The following is a 23812-nucleotide window of genomic DNA, read 5'->3' as shown; positions in this document are numbered from 1 at the left end:
GCGCACCCAGAAGGGGGTAAAACGAGCAGCCCCCCCCCAACGACACCTCGGGTTACCACAGGGGAAACCCAACCCGTTGAGGAGGCCGGGTATCTGAGCCCAGGAAAGGTGAGGCAATTCACCGAAGCGGTGGGCATGAGGGAGCAGGAAAACGGACTCTAAAGGACAATGGAGCTCAAACTGGCATCCTTAAACGTGCGCAGTGTGAAGAGCACTGCGCGATGTGTTAATGCCTTGCAGTACCTGGCCAAGGTCAAGGCAGATGTGACTTTTCTACAGGAGTGCGGGTTGCCACACCTCCGCTGTTATCGGAGGTGGTCGCGATGGTGGCCCCACGGACTGTCTGTGTGGTCGGGGGGCAATGATTGTCGTGCTTCTGGCCTGGGGATCTTGCTGCGGGGAGGGAACTTCGCCATCACTGAGGTCAGGGAGGTGGTTGCGGGGCGTCTCCTCGTGGTGGATGTAATGTACCGTGGTTCTCCGCTCCGGCTGATTAATGTGTATGCCCCACCCGTGCGGAGCGAGCGGCAGGCCGTTCTCCAGCAGCTCCCAGTGCTGTTGGCCACGTCCCGGCAGCTCGTTCTGGCCGGTGACTTCAACTGCATCATTGATGCGGCTGGACGATCCGGCAGTGCCGACAACAGACTGGACAGCACGTCCAAGTTCCTGATGGAAACGGTAAAAGACGCAAAGCTGCGCGACGCCTTCAGCGACCCTGCAGGCGGGCCCCAGCCGCGGTTCACCTGGTCGAGATCGGACGGTTTGGCCCGATCCCGGATAGACTTCGTCTTCACCACGAAGGCCGTCACGGTGAGACACACCGACCTCACGCCGGTGTTCTTCTCTGACCACTGCCTCCTTCAGGCTTCCTGTCACCTACAGGAGGACTGGAAGGCAGGCAGAGGGACGTGGAAGTTAAATGTGAAGCTGTTGACCCCAGAGAACGTTGAGGAGCTAAAGAGGGACTACGCACGTTGGAGAACGGTGAGGCCCCTCTTTGACTCCCCGACACTCTGGTGGGAAGCAACCAAGGAGAACATTAAGAGGTTCTTCATAGCCAAAGGGGTTCAGAGAGCAAGACAGAGTCAGAGGGAATTGTGCCAACTCCAGACAGAATTGCAACAACTGCTCCTTCTGCAGTCGAGGGGGGTGGATGTGAGGGAGGAACTTAGAGAGGTGAAGGACCGGCAAGCTCGGCTCTTTACCTCTGAATCCTCCAAGATCATCTTCCGATCCAGGGTCCGCCATGTGGAGCAGGATGAGACGTGCTCACGTTTCTTCTTCCATAAGGTTCACAGGGGGAGCTCTGTGATCAACAGCCTTAGGGAGGAGGACGGCTCGGTAGCATCCTCGCAGACAGACATGATGAGGGTCTGCAAATCCTTTTACTCGGAATTGTATGACCAAAAGGCCACAGACAGCACCGCCTCCCAGAACTTCCTGTCCTCTATCACGGAGGTCTTGGAGGACAGCAAGCAGGAGAGTCTGGACCAACCACTGACCCTAGAGGAGCTGACTGGCTCCATCCGCTCCTTTGACTCGAGTAAAACTCCCGGAAGCGATGGCTTACCGGCCGAGTTGTATTCGGCTCTGTGGGACTGGGTGGGCCTGGACCTGCTGGAAGTGTACAACGACATGCTTCTAGCCGGCAGCATGTCAGACTCCATGAGGAAGGGCAGCATCACCCTAATCTACAAGCAGAAGGGGGAGATGAAAGATATAAAGAATTGGAGACCCATAACATTGTTGAATGTAGACTACAAGATCCTGTCTAAGGCCATCGCCAACCGGGTCAAGTCTGCTCTGGGACGGGTGATCCACCCGGACCAAACCTGTGCTGTACCTGGCAGGAAAATCTCAGACAGCCTAGCGCTGCTGAGAGATACCATCGCCTACGTGCAGGACAGACGGGTGGATGCCTGCCTAGTCAGCTTGGACCAGGAGAAGGCCTTCGACAGGATATCGCACACGTACATGAGGGACGTGCTCTCCAAAATGGGTTTTGGGGAGGGAATCCGAAATTGGATCAAACTGCTCTACACCGACATCCGTAGTGCAGTCCAAATCAATGGGTGGGAATCAGACAGTTTCCCTGTAAGGTCTGGAGTCAGGCAGGGTTGCCCTCTCTCTCCTGTCTTGTTTGTCTGCTGTATTGAACCTTTTGCCGAGTCCATCAGGAAGGATGCGAGCATAAGAGGAGTGACATTGCCAGTCAGTGGGGGCATTCAGGTCAAGACCTCCCTGTACATGGACGATGTCGCCGTCTTCTGCTCGGATCCAAGGTCGGTCCGCAGATTGATCAGCATCTGTGACCAGTTTGAGTCGGCCACGGGAGCCAGGGTGAACCGCAGGAAGAGCGAGGCCATGCTCTTTGGCAACTGGCCCGACCGATCTTCCATCCCCTTCACCATCAAGCCTGACTTCTTGAAGGTGCTGGGGATCTGGTTCGGGGGGGCTGAGTCGAGTAACAAAAATTGGCTGGAGCGGATAGCCAAGGTGGGGAGGAAGCTGGAGCTGTGGAAGCAACGCTCCCTCTCCATAACCGGGAAAAATTTGGTCATCAGGTGTGAGGTGCTCTCGGGTCTGCTGTACTTGGCACAAGTGTGGCCTGTCCCTCCCTCCTACGCCACGGGGATCACCCGGGCCGTCTTCCAGTTCATCTGGGGGTCGAGGATGGACCGGGTACGACGGGTCACCATGTACAAGTCGGCAGACAACGGGGGTAAAAGCGTGCCCAACGTCGCCCTCATCCTGATGGCCACCTTTGTGTGTGGCTGCATCAGGCGGAGTGTAGAGCCAAGGCACGTGGGCACTAAGTGCCACTACCTGCTGAGGTTCTACCTGTCCCCGGTGTTGCGAAGGATGGGCCTGGCGCAGATGCCACGCAATGTACCAGTCAGCTGGACATTGCCGCCCCATCTGACGTCTGTTGACAGGTTCTTCCGGACCAACACCTTTGACCACAAGTCCATCGGGCAGTGGTCAGCACGGAATGTCCTGCAGGCACTGCAGGGAAAGGACTCGATGGATCCGGTGGCGTGGTTCCCAGAGCAGACTGCCCAGCTTGTCTGGCAAAATGCCTCATCGCCAGAACTGACCAACAAGCACCAAGACCTGGCTTGGCTGGCGGTGAGGGGAGCCCTCTCAGTTAGATCCTTCCTGCACCGTCGGAACCTCACTACCAGCGCACGCTGCCCCCGGGACGGTTGCTATGGAGAGGAGACGGTTGCCCACCTCTTTGCAGAGTGTGGATTTGCAAAACGAGTCTGGAGAGGTATGAAAGGGTCCCTGGAACGATTTATCCCGAACAGCTCCGTCACAGAGGACTCTGTGATTTACGGACTGTTCCCAGGGACACATTCAGAGACTGACATCGAGTGCTGCTGGAGGGTCATCAACTCGGTGAAAGACGCTCTTTGGTCTGCCCGAGCGTTGCTCACCACCCAGCAGAGCGAGATGTCCGTCAGGGAATGTTGCAGACTGGCCCACTGCAGACTGCAGGAGTACGTGCTAAGGGACTCGCTGAAGCTTGGTGCAGCCAACGCCAAGGCTCGGTGGGGGAGGGCCACAGTCTAGGGTCCTTCCGCTGCTGGACATGGGGGGCACAGTATGGTGGAGACGCCCCTCAAATTAAATTAAGGGAAGGTATCCCACACCAGAGGGCCACATGAGTGGCACGGGTGGGGGACTTTTTTTGTGGAACTTGAAATGTCAGATGGAAATTTTCGCACTGTGTACACATTGTATATATTTATTACTTGAACAGGGGCCACAGAGTGGCACTGGTGGGGGACTGTTTGGTGAAATTTGACAAATGTAAAAAAATTGCACTGGAAAAAGTTTGTATAGTCTCCGAAAATGTCGGATGAATTTTGTTTGAATGGTTCAGAAATTGTATATATTTACCAATTGAATAAAGTATATTTTGAAATAAAAATAAAAAAAAATGCAAATAATGGTAGGCTATACAAATTGTTCAATACAGTTTATACATCTTTTAAATTCCACGAAAATGTCCCCCACCCGTGCCACTCATGTGGCCCCCTACCATTATTTGCATCTATGCAAAAAGTGAGCACTGACTGCTCATTTGATTGCAAAGTATAATACTAATCATCACATTATGTCTTCTCCCACACACTTTCCATCAGTGCTAACTATGTAGCAGTCAGCAATGGAAAACCCAGCTGGTTCGTTTTCACTTCTTTATTGGTCTGTTCTGTGATATAACAACTACTGCCCTATTATGAAGCATCAATTAATAAGAGGGTTTTCTGATCAATTTGAGATTTGTAGTATTTCATTATACATTGACATGAGCTATGTTTTCAATTCAGCCATGCCTCAATTTTAAAACTCTCATCTTTATGTTTAAATGTTACCCATATAACCTGCAATCCTCCGGCTTTAGATATTGTCCAAGATCTCGGTGTTCCTTAACATCTGGTCTAACTTTCATCCCCAATTTTAAGTAGCTCATCGCTGCCATTTGTACCTTCAGGTGCTTGACCAGTAAACTCCAGATTTCACCCTGAAAGTAATCCTCAAAATCAATTTTGTTCACTTCTGATGAAGAGCTTTGGAATATTTTGCACCATTAAAAGTGATGATTATACATGTTTGGGAATGAGATGTTTTCTACGCATCAGCAGTCACACAACTGTGATACAATTCTATGTAACGCAGATTAAAGTCCGTGTTCCCTGCTACAATTTTATAACAGCGCGGGATATTTTTCTGTTGCTGTTTCAGCCCATCCTTATGATTGTCTGAGGAATGCTGAAAAATGAGAGGAATTTTTGCAAATGAGGACGAGGCTGCAGGAAATGGATTTTAATTGTTGAATGTCTTTTTACCTCGGACCCAAGTAGTAATAAGCAATGCAAATGTCGCAAGCGCACACGCACGTGCACGGGGCCACTACATGGTACAATCTACAGAAATCCAACCCACAAGAATAAACAAAAATTAATTAAATCCTTCTTTTCTATTAAAAAATATTTACCTTGTTAAAAGACTAATGGGCCAAGATAAGTAACCTCAAATTTTAATTGTAACAAGCAAGGTGTCTAATTCACTTTTATGACTGACAATTGTAAAGAATGAATGATAAACAAATGGAAACCCACAGATGTTGGTAATTGCGCTAGGTACTAAGCCCATTAATAACAAAAAGTCCTGAAATGAGAACGCTCTGTTATCATATGCAAGGTGAAGTTATTCACATCAATTTCCTCTCAACATTATACTATTCAGATGGTTCCACTGGCCAATACTTGCACTCCCAATAAAGATAATAATGTAACTATTATATGCACTTATTTTGCACTCTAATTGAGCTAAATTCTATTATGAAATTAATTTCCAGAATACTATAGCACCGAGATAGGCTTTTAAACACATGATGCTGATTATCACGTACCCAACAATACATCCTATTTACCAGCATATGATCTGTTGGTTCAGGTAAGTTTCTTGTCATTCTCTGCCTCCTCCACCAAGTCAGGCAGTGTGTTCCAGATTACAAATGCCCACTGGATAGAAAATTCTAAGAAATCTATTTTCACCTCTTTAATGATAATATGTTTTACAATTTCACCACCTCCCTCTCTGCCCTCCTCAGTGAATGAAGATTAGAAGTAATCATTTAAGACCCCACTGACTTCCTTTGCTTCCACACACAGTTTGTCTCTTAGGTCTCTAATGGACCCTTTTCTTTCCATAGCTGTCCTTAATATACTTCTAAAGTGCTTTGGGATTTCCTTAATATTGGCAGTTACTGATATTTCATGCTTATCTTTGCACTCCTGATTATTTATCTTTAATAAATGATCTCTAAACGTGTTTTATAGCCCTTAAAAACCTCCCCTTTTTTCAAATCTCTACGTACTTTGTGCTTTTTTTCCCCCACCTTCATTCGACCTTCCATATTCCTTAACATCCAGGATTTCTTGGACTTTCTGTCCTTACCATCTCAAAGGAACACATTGCTCTCATAATTTCGCTTCTGAGTGGCTCCCATTTGTTGGGTGTACTCTTACCTTCACATAGCTCCTTCTAGTCTACCATGCCAACTCCTGTCTCACAATATTCAAATCTGCCTTCCCTCAATTCAGCATTTTAATTTCCATACCGTTCTTATCCCTTTCCTAACTACCTTGAAACGTGCAGTTATTGTCACCATCTCCAACATGTTCTCCCACTGACACTTCCAACACATTCCCCGTTACATTCCCAAGATTAAATCCACTCCTGCCCCTTCTCTGGTAGTGCGATCTATATATTGGATCACAGACCTCTCCTAAATGCACATTAAAAAAATACACCCCTTTTAATAATTAAATAAGCATAACCCAACAATATAATTTTGCTCATGTTATGAAATAACTTGTAGTTTGTTTGTAACACAAATTAGTTTTTGAATATTGAACCAGAATACACTCGGCATTCCTGAATCAGTGCTCTAATTTTAAATGTTCTCATTCTAGCTTAGCTACAGGAAGCAGTCTCCTGAACGTAGTCTGTATCCAAGTGCATGTAATTTCATTTGGGTAAAGCCACAAACAATGTCTCACAATCTTCTATTCACAGTGCCTTCGATTCACTGTTGGAAGTGCGGCTGCTGTGCTTTACCCGAACTTCCGCTTGTACTATCCCGTGTCTCTCAGCTGTGTCAGTCAGCTACTATTCCGTGATATTACGTGATATTTTACAGCAAGATTTTTTTACGTCATACTGCTTTTAAATCTATATATTTAATTCACAAATTAAATCATAACTATGAAGGTGAAGAACACATTCCTTTAAGTAGGTTATCTGTCTAAGCACCTATTTCTCATTTGTAATTGGGACAGTTGCTGCAGTGTTTTATCAATTAGTTCATGAAATTGGCCTGACAGAGTTGCTTCCATGGTTGGATAATGAGTGATTAAAGGTTGAGCTAGTGAAAAATCTACATCGAATGATTTAATGCAATGCCATCATAAATCTCTAAAAATATTCTCTTTTTGGAATATGACTGCAAGATTGCCAGAATGCCGGCCAATTGGTTTAATAATAATTAATATTATATTTTGACCCAAGTACATGCAATGCTGAATTTCTAGGCTTGCAAAACAGAATGAGGTTCCATAAAAGGACAATATTTCACACAAAAGTCTTGAGTGTTTTGCCTTCATTAAAGCATCCACCATGTTGAAAGGTGCACAGTATTTACAATGAATAATCCTCAATAGTTCGACTTGCATCGTGGAACCCGCCAGGGATGTCCTCTGAGCCCCATGCTTTTTTACTTGGCCATCGAACCACTTGCCATGGCCTTTCGCAGCTGTGAGGACATAGCCGGTATTTGGAGGGGCAGTACACAGCATAAGGTCTCACAATATGCTGATGACCTTTTGCTTTTTGTCTCAAACCCAGGCACCTTTCTGCATTCTGCTATGTCACTGCTCAATAATTTTGGTTAATTTTCAGGTTGTAAGATAAATCTTGGAAAAAGCTAACTGTTTCCCATTAACTATGAAGTACAACCCTCGGATCTTACCAACTTGCCATTCAAAATTGAAAAAAACAAGCTCTCATACTTGGGCATTTCAGTTACGAGGAAACACAAGGATCTTTTCAAAGAGAATTTGATAATTCTGTTAAACCAGATCAAACAGACGCACACCGATGTTATACGGGACAGACCCGTACCTATCAGAACCGGACCCAGTGTTATACACTGACATGTCTGTATCCAGCAGAACAATAATTCAGTGCCATATAATGACAGAGCCATACACGTTATGGTAAGAGACCCACATCCACCACTATAGTAGCACTAGATCTGGAGTTGGATAGTACCTGGCTCACTAAATTGGGCTGGGTCACATAAATCGTAATTTCTTTCAGTGAATCTAGAGGTAATGTAATATATTTGTATGTAAATTATATACATCTCACTACTAAGCTTTGAACAAAATCATTAAGTAATATTAGAAAAATAAACTGTTACCACAGTAATTATCCGTCTAATGGCAGCAGCTGCCATTCCTTCTCCTTTAGGCTGGTCCACTGCTGTCACACCAAGATATTTAATGTGAAAGGCCATCCCTTCTTGTAAGGTTTCTTTTGTATCGGTCCAGTTTTCCGACAATTCTGGAGAGAAAAAAATGTCAAGGAAAGTTATCAGCAACTGTCCGCGTGCAATGGCAGAAATAGTAAAGGATTTCATCGAGTTGACTGTTAAGTGGAGAGAATCAGTGTGTGGCATACTGCAGGTAAAAGGAACATTAAAATATTTGCAGAAGAACTTTTTGCTGACAAAAAGTCAATCCAAAGTGGAAGGAGCTGTTCCAGATAATGTTTTGGTCCCGGTAATCATGCGCCAGTTACATTTACGATAAGCAACAGAGGACAACAACATTAGAGCCAGTGCGAATGTCCCCCGTCAGGGAAAGGCCAATTATCCTACACTAAGGTATGAGCCGCTATTCAAAGATAAATCCTCATTGTCGTGAGAGGCAATCAAAGCAAGGGGTGAAAGTTTAGAGCAAACCTACAGTCCTCCAGATGATAAAATGGAAACGGGAGAACAAGCCAAATGTTGAATGAGCAGGGATTAAGCTTCAGAAAACCCAGAGCAGTACAGGAAGTGGAAGGAATATTATTTAACTAACTAATTTATAATTTATTTATCTAATTTATTCATTTAAAATTAATTCATGAGAATTTTGTTTTTTACCAGCAAATGTATAGTTATCGTTCATCCCCTACCAATGATACAGAATATGTGAAAATATTTAAAACATGCACATGGAAAGCTGAAATAAAAACAAAATATGCTGGAAATGTTTAACATTTCAAGCAGCACCTGTGGAAAGAGAAACAGAGAATAGTTCAGATCAATGGCCCGTTATCAGAATTAACTGATAAAGTCTCTTCTACCCGAACCCTTAACTTGGTTTCTATTTCAATGGATGCTGTCTGACCTGCTAGGCATTTCCAGCATTTTTTGTACAGTAGATGATGTTGGGTTTCAGTGAAATGCCACATATCTTATGATGAAAGTGCCACTACAATCCTGGAGAATGGATAATTCCATAGGTTTTATTCAAGAAGACAACAAAAATTTACATCCAAGTTATTGTGCAAGGTGGGATGAGTGGATGTTGCAGCAGTGGGAACAACCTTCTTGCTCTATAATTAACTAATCACCCACCAGAAGAGATGGAATTTCCATTCAATATCTCATGTGGGGATATTAGTAGACTCATGGAGTGTTACAGAACAGAAACAAGACCACACCAACTATCAAGCATCCATTAACATAATCTCACCACATTCGCATCACCCATTATCAGTTTATACCACAAAGGGACAATTTACAGTGGTCAAGTAACCTGACAACTTGCATATCTTTGGGCAATCGGGCAAATACAAATAGCATTGAAAGTCAGAATGCAACCCAGATTGCTGGAACTGTGGGGCAGCAGCTCAACTCCATACATCAATGTATCAATCTGATCTGCGACTGTACTTCACTGAATTGTCAGCCTCGATACATGCAAAGGTGAGTTGGATTTCAGTCATATAATTCAGAGAAATACGTGATACAAATCTGGCTCACACCGCTACTTTTGTTAAATTCCTTTGCAAAATAGATGACTTTGGCATGATTTCATTGCCATGTTTAGAACTATTCTGGTTGCTTCAATCTCCTGTATTCTTTCAGTATCACAACACTTGAAACACTCTGCCTCCTGCTTCCTTGCTCTTTCACAGTTCTGTTTCTCTTAGTGGGCAGGAGAATGAAATGTTTTCCAGCTGTTTTCAGTCGAAAGATCTCTTAGCTATCGTCCTTATTAGATATTCTGCATAAAGATTTTCTTGTAAAGGCTCCTATCTTGATTATTTGCAACTGAGATTTTCCTGATATCCTCTCAACTAATATCCGCTATCAGTATATCTGCACATAAATATTTTCATGTTTCAACATAAAAGTTGATATTAAGGGGATAACCATGGTCTTTAGCATCTAGCAATGGACAAATTACCTGTAAATGCAGTCAGAAGAGATAATTGCAGTTATACATTTTAAAATGTCAACATGGGATAAATTCAAACCCTACTTTTGCTGGTGGTTCAGTAAATACAGAACAGACTGACGAGGAAGATTGGCAAAGAACATACCATTTATTTTCCTTAATATTATATCATTGTTGTGGACTATTCATATTCTGAAAATGAAATCTGATCCGGTGTCTTCATTTCTTCAATATTTAAATAATGTTAATCAAGGCTTCATAATTTTTTTTAGTCAATGCTATAACATTTAATAAAAAATATTAAAGATGAATTAATTATTTTAATTTCACAGTTAAACAGTGTAAAATGATTTCCGCTCATGCTCCAATGGAAGGCACTTTGCCTTTCAGAATATAGAAAGATTTATCATTTTCCAATATAGAGATGAAAAACCTTTCTAAATAGTCTAAAAATAATTGCAAGCATCCATTACAAGTGCTAAGTGGGAATCTCATAAAGGAGTCCCAGAGATATCATGGGCAGGAATCCATGCAACCGTGTCAGGCCATATTTGGACCCGAGGAAATATTTTTTTATGGTGTTTTTGAAAGCTAATTTTTTCACCATATTAAGGATGCAGGTGACTTGCCGAAACAATGCAGCTGCTGTAATGGTTGGAGGTTGGTGGACATTGTAATGGCTGCAAACATGAGGTGAGTGTGGGGGAAGGGCAGAAACAGTGGTAGATGGAGATAGGTGACCACACACAACGTCATGGCTGTCTGAGGATAAGAACAATCTGGTAGCTTGGGTCATGAGAATATGTGCCAAGCTGGAATTAACCCAGAAAATATTATGCACAATATTTGACTTAAATTATTTTTAAATAATACACAATTAAAGAACGAATATACTAATTTACAATATACATTCACAAAAATCAATACTTTTACATACATGTATTCATGTGAGAGTTAGATATAGCTGTTAGGGTGAACGGAATCAAGGGATATGGGGAGAAAACAGAAACAGGGTACTGATTGGGGATACACAAAATTGCTGGGGAAACTCAGCGGGTGCAGCAGCATCTATGGAGCGAAGGAAATAGGCGACGTTTCGGGCCGAAACCCTTCTTCAGACTGATTGGGGATGATCAGCCATGATCATATTGAATGGGGGTGCTGGCTCGAAGGGCCGAATGGCCTACTCCTGCACCTATTATTTCTGTTTCTATACATTAGTTTCAATATACATCTCGGGCATGTCAATAAATCTCTAATTTTTGTTGTTGGAATAAGTTTAGCTATAATTATACCACTGAAGTTCAGTTACTTTACTATCCTTTATTCCATACCTTTGATTCCACCTCAAACTCAATCATAAATCTAATTTCCTTCTGTCAAAAGGTAGCAGCAATGAGTGGGTGGGAATGGGACTGGGGTTGCGAGAGGATGGTGAGAAGAAACACATTTATTGCAATAGTACAGTATGGTTGTATTCTAATAATTACTATTGATCTGCAGTTGGGTGATAGTGAAGTGTGTCAGACACTTTCCCTTGTGCAATTCATCATTCCAGTGCCTGCAAAGAAAAATACCGAGTAGGTCAAAGAATGGGGCAGTTCCGATGATATTAAGGGACCGTGAGCCAGCGGTTATGCTGGAAGCTCATCTGAGTATGGGCGAGGTCAACATCTTGGGCAAGGGTCAGTACATGGAAGGTATGATGGGCTTATATAACCAGTTAGCATGTAAAGCCCCTGTCCCACTTACGTGTCCTTGGCACGCTAATTACGCGACCTCGCGTTGCGGCGCGACGGTCCCGCGAAGGTCGCGCGCGACTTCATGCGCCCGCACAGCCGTCTGGAGCAAAGGCATCTCAAGCCATAGAAAATGTTCACTAATGCGGGATCTGCATATCCTCCAAATTCATTTAAGCCCACAAATGGCATCATCCTCTCCCACATCAAGCTCCCGGTTACTCTCAGCGGGCTATGTTGGGCCGGCCACATTGTTCCTACTCCCCAAACATTCCATTATAAAGGGTGAAGACTATAGGAGGACAAAGGAAAAAATCCATGGATGTTCTTAAAGCTTCTTCAAAGGAGAACAACATGCCAACCCTCCATCACTGCTCAAAACAGAGAAGGATCATTCAGTCTGTCATTGAGAACCTCAAGTATCTGCCTTGGGAGAACGTAGAAGCCCTGTGTGAGCAGCACAATGAGAGCACAACCTCAGACTGCCCACCTACCCATCCTGAAGCCACTTCCTATCCTATACGTAGAAGTGTCTGCTGTTCCCACAGAGGCCTCATTGACACCTTGGAACCCACAAACCCCGAGTGGAAGCAAGTCATCCTTGATCCTTAGTAGCGAAGAGGAAATTAACACCCGAGTTGGGTTCCAAACAAGAGTTCAAGAGAGTTTTATAGTCATGTGTCCATGGAAGGACAATGAAATTCTTGCTTTGCTTCAGCCAACATTAGGTGAGAGTTGGGAGTGAGAAATTGCAAGAGACCAAGCCCAAGGGAGCTTGCCGACCGGAGGCGGGGGGGGGGGGGGGGGGAGTAAGGGTGTGGGAGGAGGGTGTATCTCTCTCTCTATCTCCTATTTGCCCCCTCTCTCTTTCCCCGTATCTCTTTCCCCCTCTCTCCCTTTTCCCCCTCTCCCCCCTATCTCTTTTACCACCCCTCTCTCTTCCCCCTCTCTCCCCCCTCCCTCTCCCCTTCTCTGCTACCCTCCCTCCTCCCTCTCCAACCCCTCTCTCTCTCTTCCCTCTCTCTCTCTTCCTCTCTCCCCCTCTCTCTCTCTCTTCCTCCCCCTCCCTCTCTCCCCCTCTCTCCCACCTCTCCTCCCTCTCTCTCCCCCCCCCTCTCCCCCTCTCTCCCCCCTATCTCCCCCCTCTCTCCCCCTCCTCTCTCTCCCCCCTCTCCCCCCATTCTCTCCCCCTCTGTCTCTCCCCCCTCTCTCCTTTCACCCCCCTCTCTCTCCCCCCCCCCCCCCGACTCTCTGTCTCCTTCCCCTCTCTCTCTCCCCCTCCCTTTGAGAGTCTCTGTCCCTTCGGCACAGAGACTCTCACGGCAGCGGCGCAACGCTTCCGACGACCTCCGACGGCCCGGGACTCTTGCACTGAAGCTGCTCCATGGCTGGAGCTGCAGCGAGCGACTCACCAGCCTCGCAAACACTCGCCAGCCCCGACTCCCCGCATCTGTCCCTGCCGCTGCGTTGATCACAGAATTTCTCACAACAGAGCGTGAGAAATTTGTGATCGGCGTGAGAATTTGTCCAAATGCGTGATTCTCAGGCTCAAAGCATGAGAGTTGGCACCCCTGCTTTAGCACACCAGAACATAGTAGGTACGAATACTGAACAGATCAGTGTGTCCATATACCATTGCATAAATATATACATAGATGAATAATTAAACTGATAAAGTGCAAATAAACAGATTATTGGCTATTAATGATCAGAGTTTTGTGGGGAAGTAGCTGTTCCTGAACCTGGTCATTGCAGTCTTCAGGCTCCTGTACCTTCTACCTGAAGGTAGTGGAGAGATGAGTGTGTGGCCTAGGTGGTGTGGGTCCTTGATGATGCTGCCAGCCTTTTTAAGGTGCATCTTTATGATTGCATCAGTGTTCTCGGACCAGGAAAGATCTTCAGAGAAATGAACGCCCAGGAATTTGAAGCTCTTGACCCTTTCCACCATCGACCCATTGATATAAACGGGACTGTGGGTCCCCATCCTCCCCCTTCCAAAGTCCACAATCAGTTTTGGTTTTGGTTTTGCTGGTATTGAGGGCCAGGTTATTGTGCTGGTGCCATTTGGTCAGTCGGTCGATCTCACTACTGTACTTTGACTCGTCCCCATCAGTGATACGTCCCACAACAGTGGTATCGTCAGCTAACTTGATGATGGAGTTTGCACTATGACCGGCTACACAGTCATACATATAGAGTGAGTACAGCAGGGGGCTAAGCATGCAGCCTTGAGGTGCTCCCGTGCTGATTGTTATTGAGGCTGACACATTTCCACCAATACAAACTGACTGTGGTCTGTGAATGAGGAAGTCGAGGATCCAATTGCAGAGGGATGCGCAGAGACCCAGTTTTGCGAGTTTGGTAACCAGCTTGGAGGGAATGATTGTATTAAATGCCGAGCTGTAATCAATGAATAACAGCCTGACATATGAGTTTTTGTTGTCCAAGTGGTCCAGAGCGGAGTGGAGAGCCAGCGAGATCGCATCCACCGTTGATCTGTTGTGGCGCTAAGCGAACTGCAGCGGGTTCAGGTTTTTGTCGAGGTAGGAGTTGATTTGCGCCATGATCAACCTCTCAAAGCACTTCATCCCCACAGACATTAGTGCCACTGGTCGATAGTCATTGAGGCACGTCACCTTGCTCTTCTTGGGCACTGGTATAATTGATGCCCTTTTAAAGCAGGTGGGAATCTCAGACCTCAGAAGTGAGAGGTTGAAAATGTCCATAAAAACTCCAGTTAGTTGGTCCACACAGGTTTTTAGAACACGACCGGGTATACCATCAGGTCTGGGCGCTTTTCGAGGGTTCACCCCTCTGAAGGATTTTCTGACGTCGGCCTCTGTGACTGAGACTGAAATGCCATCACAGCGAATTGGGGCTCGAGAAGGCACATCAGTGTTCTCCCTATCAAAGCGTGCGTAAAACACATTGAGCTCGTCAGGGAGTGATGTTTCGCCGACATTCGAGCTGCCTCCTGATCTTGCCTTGTAGGAGGTGATTGCATTCAAGCCCCGCCACAGCTGCCGAACATCTGTCTCATCCTCCAGTTTGGAGCAGAAGTCCCTTTTGGCCTTTTTGATGGCCTTACCAAGGTCGTATCTGGACTTCTTGTAGACCACTGTATCATCAGACATGAATGCCCGTTGTCTGGTCTTCAGAAGAGTGTGGACCTCATGGTTCATCCAAGGTTCTGTTCTGTTCAGGAGGCCTCCTTTAAATGATAGCGTGCTTGGTGATAGCTACATCTTCGAACAATATGACCTAATTTCCAAAGCACTGTTCTAAAAGTGCTGGGGAATGATGTTAATGTGTGTCTGATATACAAACCTAGCCATCAAGCAAATGCAACTCTTAATTGGTAGTTTCCAGAATAGCATAATTTGTCACTGAAATGACCAAAATTGCATTATCCACCACAAGTAAACAAAATTGTATTTCTTGCAGCATTGAAAAATGTAACTGAATCATCTGCCACTGTCCCTTAAGGACCTGTCCCACTTAGACTACTTTTTAGGCGAGTGCAGGAGACTCTGCGCTCGCCACATGGTCGCTACATGCTCGCTGGTGGCCTCTGGTGAGTCTCCTTCATGGTCGCGAGGAGGTCCCGCATTCTGGGAACTAGTCGCGGCCTCAGTGTGGTCGCCGCAAATTATTCAACATGTTGAAAAATTTTCTGCGACCAAGAATTGGTCGCCACGGAAAAAATCGATAATCCTGTTGTCGTAGGTGCAGTTGTAGTGGGGTCGCCATGTAGTTATGGGTAGTCGAGGTAGTCGTAGGTGGTTTTAGTTAATCACCTTTGCTGATCGATCATTTTCATCGGCTCATTGGGGAAAAAAAACATAAGCACGTGTTTTCAGAGCCAAGGATAACCGACCGGTAATGTTAAATGTCCGCTGAACTTCACTGCTGTGTATCTCTGGCTTATTAAACGTTGTCTGGCTTCTTAAAAGTGTCTCCACTCCTCCTTCACTCCTTCCCCCTCCTTCTCCACTCCCCCCTCTTTTAAAGGACTTATAGTACTCTGTGCTAGCTGTCTTAATCTTCCTGTTCATCACGGTGTGTGTATCACCTTGGCTTTGCACCGTGTGAATTTCAGACAGCGCTCCCCCCCGCTTTCCCTGGCCCCTGCCTTTGCAGTGTGTGAGTGTGTGTGTGAGTGTGTGTGTGTGTGTGTGTGTGTGTGTGTGTGTGTGTGTGTGTGTGTGTGTGTGTGTGTGTGTGTGTGTGTGTGTGTGTGTGTGTGTCACTCTTGACAGTCGCGGTTCCAGTCCCCGGTTTTTCAGGTGAGTGCCGGCCAATTGACAGTCACCGGCAGTCCGCTGAAAAATCGCCTAAGTGGGACAGCCCTTTTAATGTACTTCAACACATTATTTATTGTGGGCTTTAATTTCCATCCAGTGTTCCAGATTTCTGATCACCCTATATTGATTCTCCTTTGGATGTTAAAAGCTGGCTCCAATGAACAGCAAATGGAAAAATGGGAGGGTCATTTGTTTTTAATGGTATTGGTTTTGGGAGAAATATTGAGTAGCACGTCAGAGCGACTCCTTGTTGGTCTTCATAAAATGTCTTCAGGATTTCTTTTTAATTCCCATCTCAGCAAGCACACAGGGGTGACTTGATTTAAGATCCTATCTGAATGCTGTCAGTTCTGATAACATGGCGCTCTGTTAATAGATGCTGCACTGTGACTCAAACCCATGATGTTCTGCCTCAGGAGACAAATGGGGATTAGCTGGATCTTGGCTCTATTTAACACATTACTGCAATGTGAATAAATGTTGTTCCTTTGCCTGTGGATCTCAGGGAGGATAGAATACAAATTAAATGTACAGATAAAATTTAACGTAGAAAAGAGAAAATCCTGGAGTACCAACAACAATTACTGCTCCTCTGCCTTGTTCTTGCTTAATTTTAAACACTTCAGTCATTTCTCCTGCAATCTTCTTTGTATTAACAAAACAAAACATTTTTTTTCAGATTAATAGTTTTTTTTTCGATAGAAGACTGCTTCCCAGAAAATAAGATCTGCCTCTTCTAAAAAAAAAAAAGTTTTTTTGGTAGTAAAATTTATCAGAAGGATTCCGAATATTTTTTTTAAATTTTGGGCAAAATTGACACACAGCATTTCAGACGTTCTGTACAATTGACCTAGTAGAGAGTGCGGGCTCATATAATGGACACTGAATCGGAGGCAAGAAGAACATTAACACTCGGGTCCTTAAAGGGTCTGTCCCACGAGCATGCGACTCCATGCGGCAAGCGTGACCTAAGCCACTCCATGCGGCAAGCGCTACCTAACGTGGTCGCTTGAACCGTACGGCCTCGCTGGGCCGGTCCCACTTCAATCATCGGAGCCGTATGGAGTTGTGCGGAGCTGGTCCCGACATCGCGCGGGGCTCCGAAAAACTGACCGTGTTCAAAAATTCCGCGCGGCAACGGCCTGCCGGCCCGCAGCCACCTCGAAGCCGTACGTCACGCGCGAACTTCCCACGGACTCCGCTCGCACTTCATGTCACTCACTCGATTTCCGCGCGGCCCCCGCTTCTGGTTAGGTAGCGCTTGCCGCATAGAGTCGCTTAGGTCGCGCTTGCCGCATGGAGTCGCGTGCTCGTGGGACAGGCCGTTGAGACATCATTGGTATACTTCCCAACATTCCATCCCACATTGCACTTTGCTGCACATGATAAATGAGCAACACGGTTGCTAACAGAACTCAACACAGCCGGATTTCTACTCACTGAATACTTTTACAGTGCTGCATTCAATAAAACATATCATGAAATAAAGTTGCACCAGCATTTTCTGACAACAATAATAATGTTATGCATTGTAAATTATTTTATTTTCTCATCTGCTCGGAGTAGAGATATATGAATTTTCCATTTGCTTCTACCATGTGGTTCCACAACTCATTTCTGTATGATCTAAATGGCAAAATGTTAGGCAGCTGGTCAGTGAGCCTTAATGCATGCTCCATCATCTGAAAGGGAAGATCAGAATGCAGCCCAGAATGAAACCACCATTAAATATGTAGCTACATCAGATGGGACTAATGCTTCAATTTGAATGCATTGATGATCATAAAATCATCTGATACTGACGAAATGTCACAAACTAAATTGGAAATAAGAATTCCAATTCACAATATTCTCAGAAATAATTTAAATTTTGCTGACAAAAAGGATAATTTCACCTAGACTGGAGAACAGATATTGTCAGAAATTTCTCCTGACATTTAGGAGCAGTTTATAGCTCCAAAATAGAAAATCCAGAAATCTAAAACTTCAATATTGCATTTGCCTTTAATACCTAAATACAAGTAATAAACCTGTGCTTTTCCTGTGGTCATTTATTATTTCATGCTTCGTTCCATTGGACAAGTGCTGACATGTGGGCGGCTGATATGTATGGGGCTGCAACTCCAAAGTGGAAGGGAGCAGGAATAATGGATAAGGAACCCTCCTAAAAAGGTTTGCAAAAGACTTCCTGCATGGCAGGCAATCCGAGGGTCATAAACATTAGCAGTTGCATGCTCAGATACTGGCATCTTGAGCGAAAGAACAAAGTGCTGGAGTATACAATGCAAAAGTATACAATGATCATGAACCCAATGACCACACTGAAGACGACAAATAATATTTGAACTTGTGGCGCATATGCTTAAAACACAGGTGAAACATTGGGTGATTTGGGACTCATTAAAGTCAATATCAAATGCTTCAAATGTATTGAAAAGATGAACATCTTTCCAACATTAGGTGTGCAAATTGCACAAAATAACATGTGCTTTTTGACCACAACCCTTTATTTCAATTTGCATTGAAAACCTGGGGGTTTTAACTGAAAGCTAAAGATAATCCAGACCCTTAAATAAAAAATGTGAATGTACCTTGCGTTCAGACATAAAATAAATATATTCATGAGATTACTTATACAGTCACAGTCCCAGAGAGAAGCTCTATCATTCACAATTTACAAAGATGAGAGGTTCAATTTAACATTTGTAGGAAAAATTTAGATATTTAATCACTGTAAAAAAAGTTTCATACATGATTATTTATTCTCTTGTGACACATCTTATCTTTGAACCATCACAAACAGACTGTTAGTAGAAAATCCTCAAGGAAGGAAAGGCAGTTACACATACTAAATGAAAATCTAAAAGCAACAGAATGCATGAAGAGCTGCATTGTATCACATGGTTGCAACAATGAATCAGAAGATATGTGACTTGAATTGAAGGTAGAAGCACAAACCAGATTAAATACGCTACTGAAGCATTTGTTTGTTCTAGGGAAAAGTTACCCGCTCGTTCTTTTTGCAATTTTCACTAAATTAGACAAACACGCTGGTTTTTCTACTTTGGAGAAACATTTATATTTTCTTAAATAAATTATTGTGCAGGGATAACAAAAAGTTTTAATCAGATCTCTTTTTGGAATAATATATATTCCCTCTGGATGTGATAAAGGAATGTGCCATGTTTTTGCAGAATAGCCAAGTTACCCACTATTTATTCCACTCTGCTAACAATAAAACTCAGAATTCCCTGCTCTGTTTTTCTATGTCAACTGCTGATCTTATTATAATAGCGAACATCGTGTATTAAAACTAACAAAACAATTATCAGTGCAAGAAGACTAATCATAATTCTGTGGGTCTGAAACATAACCTGAAAAATTTCTTCATCTGTGAATTTTAAACTTTGAAAGAGGGCCATGACCACATTTGGGTCTTACATGTATACTTAATTTTCATTGGGACTAAGCAGTCAAAGAGGAAATCATCCTTCCTCTTTTTTCAACACAACCTGGGCACAAAGGGTCACAGGCCCAAAATATTGACGGTTTCACTTTCCACAGACACTGCCAGATCTGCTACGTTGTTCCAGCATTTTTGGTCTTTTTTCAAGGCAGTGTTTTATGATTAAAATTAGCAGTCATCAACTGGGAAAGTTGTCCATTTCAGATTTTTTTTAATGAACTTGTGATCGCTTCTGGAACTTTGCATGGCCTCAGTATTGGAGATACATTCTCATAGGTATTAAGTGATAGGAACAGAACTAGGCCATTCGGCCCATCAAGCCTACTTCACCATTCAATCATGGCTGAGATCTCTCCTTCCTAACCGCATTCTCCATAACCCCTGACACTGCATTCTGATTCATAACAATCAGGAAGAATGGGTACGTGCATATCCAGTGACATACCCATTATTAATGGTTGCAATTATTCAGAATGCTTTACATCCTTAAGGGAGTGCACTTCAAATATTCTTATTAGAAGAATTACTTTTTCAGGTGTTCAGATATGCATAGGACATACAAATAAATGATTTTTGATTTGAGACATTAATTTAGTTATTTCTCTCCACCATCTGCCCCATCTCTGCAAGTTTAAACTTGCTTATTTTCTGAAGAAAAATCATTAACCCGAATCAATAATCCTGTTTCTCTCTCCATAGCTGTTGCCCAACCTGCTGAGTATTTCCAGCATTTGAAGGTTTACTTTATAATCTTACAGAAGGTAAAATAAAGATTTGATGCACATGTGTAGTTAATGATATAAAGCTTATCTTAAAAACAAATAAAACTCCTCTTTCTTCTTAGATGCTTATCCATGAGAATTGCAATGGACGCAATGGACATATTTTAAGCCAGGATAAATCACTAAACAGCAGTTGTGGCAATGTTTCATTCCAAATTGAGCTTGGGTTATGCAACAGAATTTAGCAAAAATCACAGTATCTCACAGCTGGAATATTTTGTAGATAATGGGATGTCCTTGTCTCGTTACCGATTAAGATGGAGGCCATAATCTGTGCAGCCTGACGGGGAGAAAAAAATCACAGCACCTTCTCGACTTGAGCATTTAACACTGTCCTGCGTGTCAGATTCACTGCCATTCCAATGGCAAAATGCAAGTCGTTAAAGCCTCTAAAATAAAGTTGAGGCAGCGATGAATTCATTGGATTGACTTCTCTAATGTACCTTGGCAACCTCCTGAATCCCATCACGTAAGCATTAATGTTGTCACCCATTTTATATTTATCACTATTTAATGCTGCACCTCACTTCTGCCCTCAATGCTCATTGTTTCCTGATCCCCACCTTTCTATTACTAATGGCAGATTTTATAATTGTCTTTGCATTTGCAATTATTTGCCTAAATGCTCCATCTGGGTCCCACGACCTCCCTCAAATATCTGCTTGATTAGAAGCCAGTGATTCAAGATAAATCTAGCAGAAAAGAATAGAAAGATAAATGAGGACTGAATGCCAGAAGAGATGTCCAGACATTTCTGAAAAATGTGAATTGAAAGAGAAGCTGTTCCCACAATATTTCCATTCATTTTTAAAGACAGGCATCACCTGCAAGGCCAGCATCTATTGCCAATTCTTAATTGGCCCTTGAGAAGGTGGCGGTGAACCACTGCAGTCTTTCTGGTGAAGGTAATCGTGTATGCTGTTGGGGAGGGAATTTCTGCTTTTGGGCCAGGAATGATAAAGGACCAGTTATAAATGTCCAAGTAAGGATGCTCTGCAGCTTAGAAGGGGAACTGCAGCTAGAGGTGTTCCAGTGTACATGATGTCATGATATTTATTGGCTTTGGAGTTCATGGGTTTGGAAGGTAGTGTTCAAGTAGTCAAGCTGAGGAACAGCTGTACTTCAGGGAAGACCAGAGGTAGAGGTCACAGTGGGCACAATATAGGATCACCACTAGGGTTGCCAACTATTAGCCAGAACATCCCGTATATGGGGCTAAATTGGTTTGTCCCATACGGGACTGCCCTTGGCCTATATTTGACTGCTACTATTTGGGTCAAGGGGACTGTCGGGTCGGAGCGCTGCTTCCAGTCCCGCCTCACCCGTCCCCACGTAGTGCAGCCCATGGAGTGCAGCAGCAGCGCCTCACCCGAGGCCCCATCGGTCGGCAGCCCGGCCAGCTGTCCGACCTTCGGACCTTCGCTTACCGCCGACACCACCACCCCTCCTTCTCATGGCCAATCATCGGTTCATGAGTTGGAAGGGGTGATGGACTTTGCACTTCGACATCGCGCTCAAAGTCCGGTGCCCAGGACCAAAACTCCTCAGCTGGCCCGCCGAATGGGCGTTGTGTGCAGTCCAACACCCGGGCCAACTCATCATTCACCCAGCCATGGCTGAGTCCGTCAACGAATTGCCGTCGGGAATTTGTCCCTTATTTTTCTTTTGTCCCTTATTTGGGAGTTAGAAAGTTGGCAACCTTAATGGCCACCGACACATCAATGTGGAATTCTCATATCGAAATCACTGCAGAAGGAGTAGTTTAGGGGAATAGCACAAATATATCCAAGAGAAGCTAGACATATGCGCGAGTAAGAAGGGAATAGAAAAAAAAATGTTTATGGAGTTAAACGGAGATAGATAAGGCTTTTGTAGAGCATGAATTCTAGTAATGAACGGAATTATTTTTTCCCCTCACTTTTGCAGCTAAGATTGTGCTCTGTTTAAGACCTACCCTAGGATTTGGTCACATAGTTATGCCCATGACTCCTCTTGACATGATGTGCTGCATTAACCAGGGAAAAGCACCATCTTAATGGCCTGATGGATAAATTATGGCACTGAACTATTTCACTGTGAAATGTGTTTGATGCTAAGACTACCGCTATCATTTATTTATGATTAAATTAATCGTAGCGAAATGCAGGAAACCACAAGATGTTAATGTTTAACAAACTCAGTTTTTGCTCACTGTTTTCAGGCACTGTAAATTCTGGCACAGTGAAACACAATTTCATCAGCAATTTTAGCATCCCATGACACCGATAAATAAATAAATTAGTTAGATGTTTGGTTGTGTCATTTCTTTAATCATTGGCTCAAGTCCAAAACAAATCAATCAATGAACAATCTGAAACCCATCCTCTAAGGCAGCATGATAAGATCAAACAATGTCAAATGTGTTCACACCTCACAAGAGGACAAAATCCTAACAACTGATGGCAATTTAAAATGTTTGAAGATATCGTAAACTGGGTTCTTTAAAACTGAAGAGATAAAAGGTCATGATTAAGACACTGGAGGTTCATCAGAAGAAAATTCTCCAATATCCTAAAGTTCCAGCGCTGGGGAATACAATTTCAAATGTCAAACCAAGTTGTAAGGACATGTCAAAAATAACTGGCACCAGAAAGTATTTTCTTCTGTAAAGAATTTTTCTGTGAAAAGTCTAAAATGTCTTTGATAGAGAGTGTGTAGGTAGAAACTGCAGATGCTGGTTTATTCCCAAGATAGACACAAGGTGCTGGAGTGATGCAGCGGATTAGGCAGCAGCTCTGGAGAAAATGAATGGGTGTCGTTTGGGTCGGAAACCCTTCTTTAGACTGTGGGAGGGTTCCGACCCAAAACGTCACCCATCCTTTTTCTCCAGAGATGCTGCCTGACCCTCTTTGATAGGGTACTTCAGGAAGCAGGATACAACCAGGAAACCTAACTCAGTTTAAACCTGATCCTTTACCACATGGAATGCTGAAGTCCAAGGTATCTCACCACCAACTTCTCAAGAGTACTTTGGATGAGCAATAAATTCTGGCACTGTCAATAATGGTCATATTCACGAAGGAATAAAAATACTAATCTACAACCTTTAATTCTCTAAACCTCTCTGTTTCCTTGTAGAGAGTTGAAGGAATAGTTAATGTTTCAGGTCGAAACCCTGATCAAGCACACACTGTAATTCCTTGCCCCCAATAGATACTCTTGACCCCACTCAGTTCTTCCAGATGTTTGTGTTTTGCTGTAATAAAACTATGATGTCTGCGACTATGTCTGCTGTGTGTTAATTCAACCAGAAGGCAGAACAATACAGGGAACAAAGTCAGCTTAAACAAATGAATGCTGTAAAATTTATATTGTAGATGTCTGTAGAATAAAGTTAACTATGGAACCAAAGGGTATATGATCCTTAATACAAAGAGACCGTTCTTCCCCAACTTGTCCATTGTGCATTGGCTCGTCAAGTGAGGAATTGTTTTTGGAGACACTCCAGTTGTAA

At 43.8% G+C, this 23812-nt stretch overlaps 1 protein-coding gene across 6 annotated transcripts in view; it reads right to left on the bottom strand.

Moving 5' to 3' along the window:
• Window positions 1-23812, bottom strand: part of LOC116973363 (low density lipoprotein receptor adapter protein 1-B-like) — an 86754-nt gene that overhangs the window by 46603 nt on the left and 16339 nt on the right. For all 6 annotated transcript variants that reach the window (XR_004412046.1, XM_033021348.1, XM_033021349.1 and 3 more), the window contains exon 2: window positions 7997-8139. Coding sequence is in view for 5 of the 6 variants with exons in the window: in XM_033021348.1 (XP_032877239.1) it covers window positions 7997-8139 (143 nt within the window). In the remaining variant the exon portion in view is untranslated. The remainder of the gene's footprint in view (window positions 1-7996; window positions 8140-23812) is intronic.

The sequence above is a fragment of the Amblyraja radiata genome, chromosome 5, assembly GCF_010909765.2.
Source record: "Amblyraja radiata isolate CabotCenter1 chromosome 5, sAmbRad1.1.pri, whole genome shotgun sequence".
Taxonomy (NCBI): Eukaryota; Metazoa; Chordata; class Chondrichthyes; order Rajiformes; family Rajidae; genus Amblyraja; species Amblyraja radiata.
This window is presented reverse-complemented; position numbering and strand designations above follow the sequence as displayed.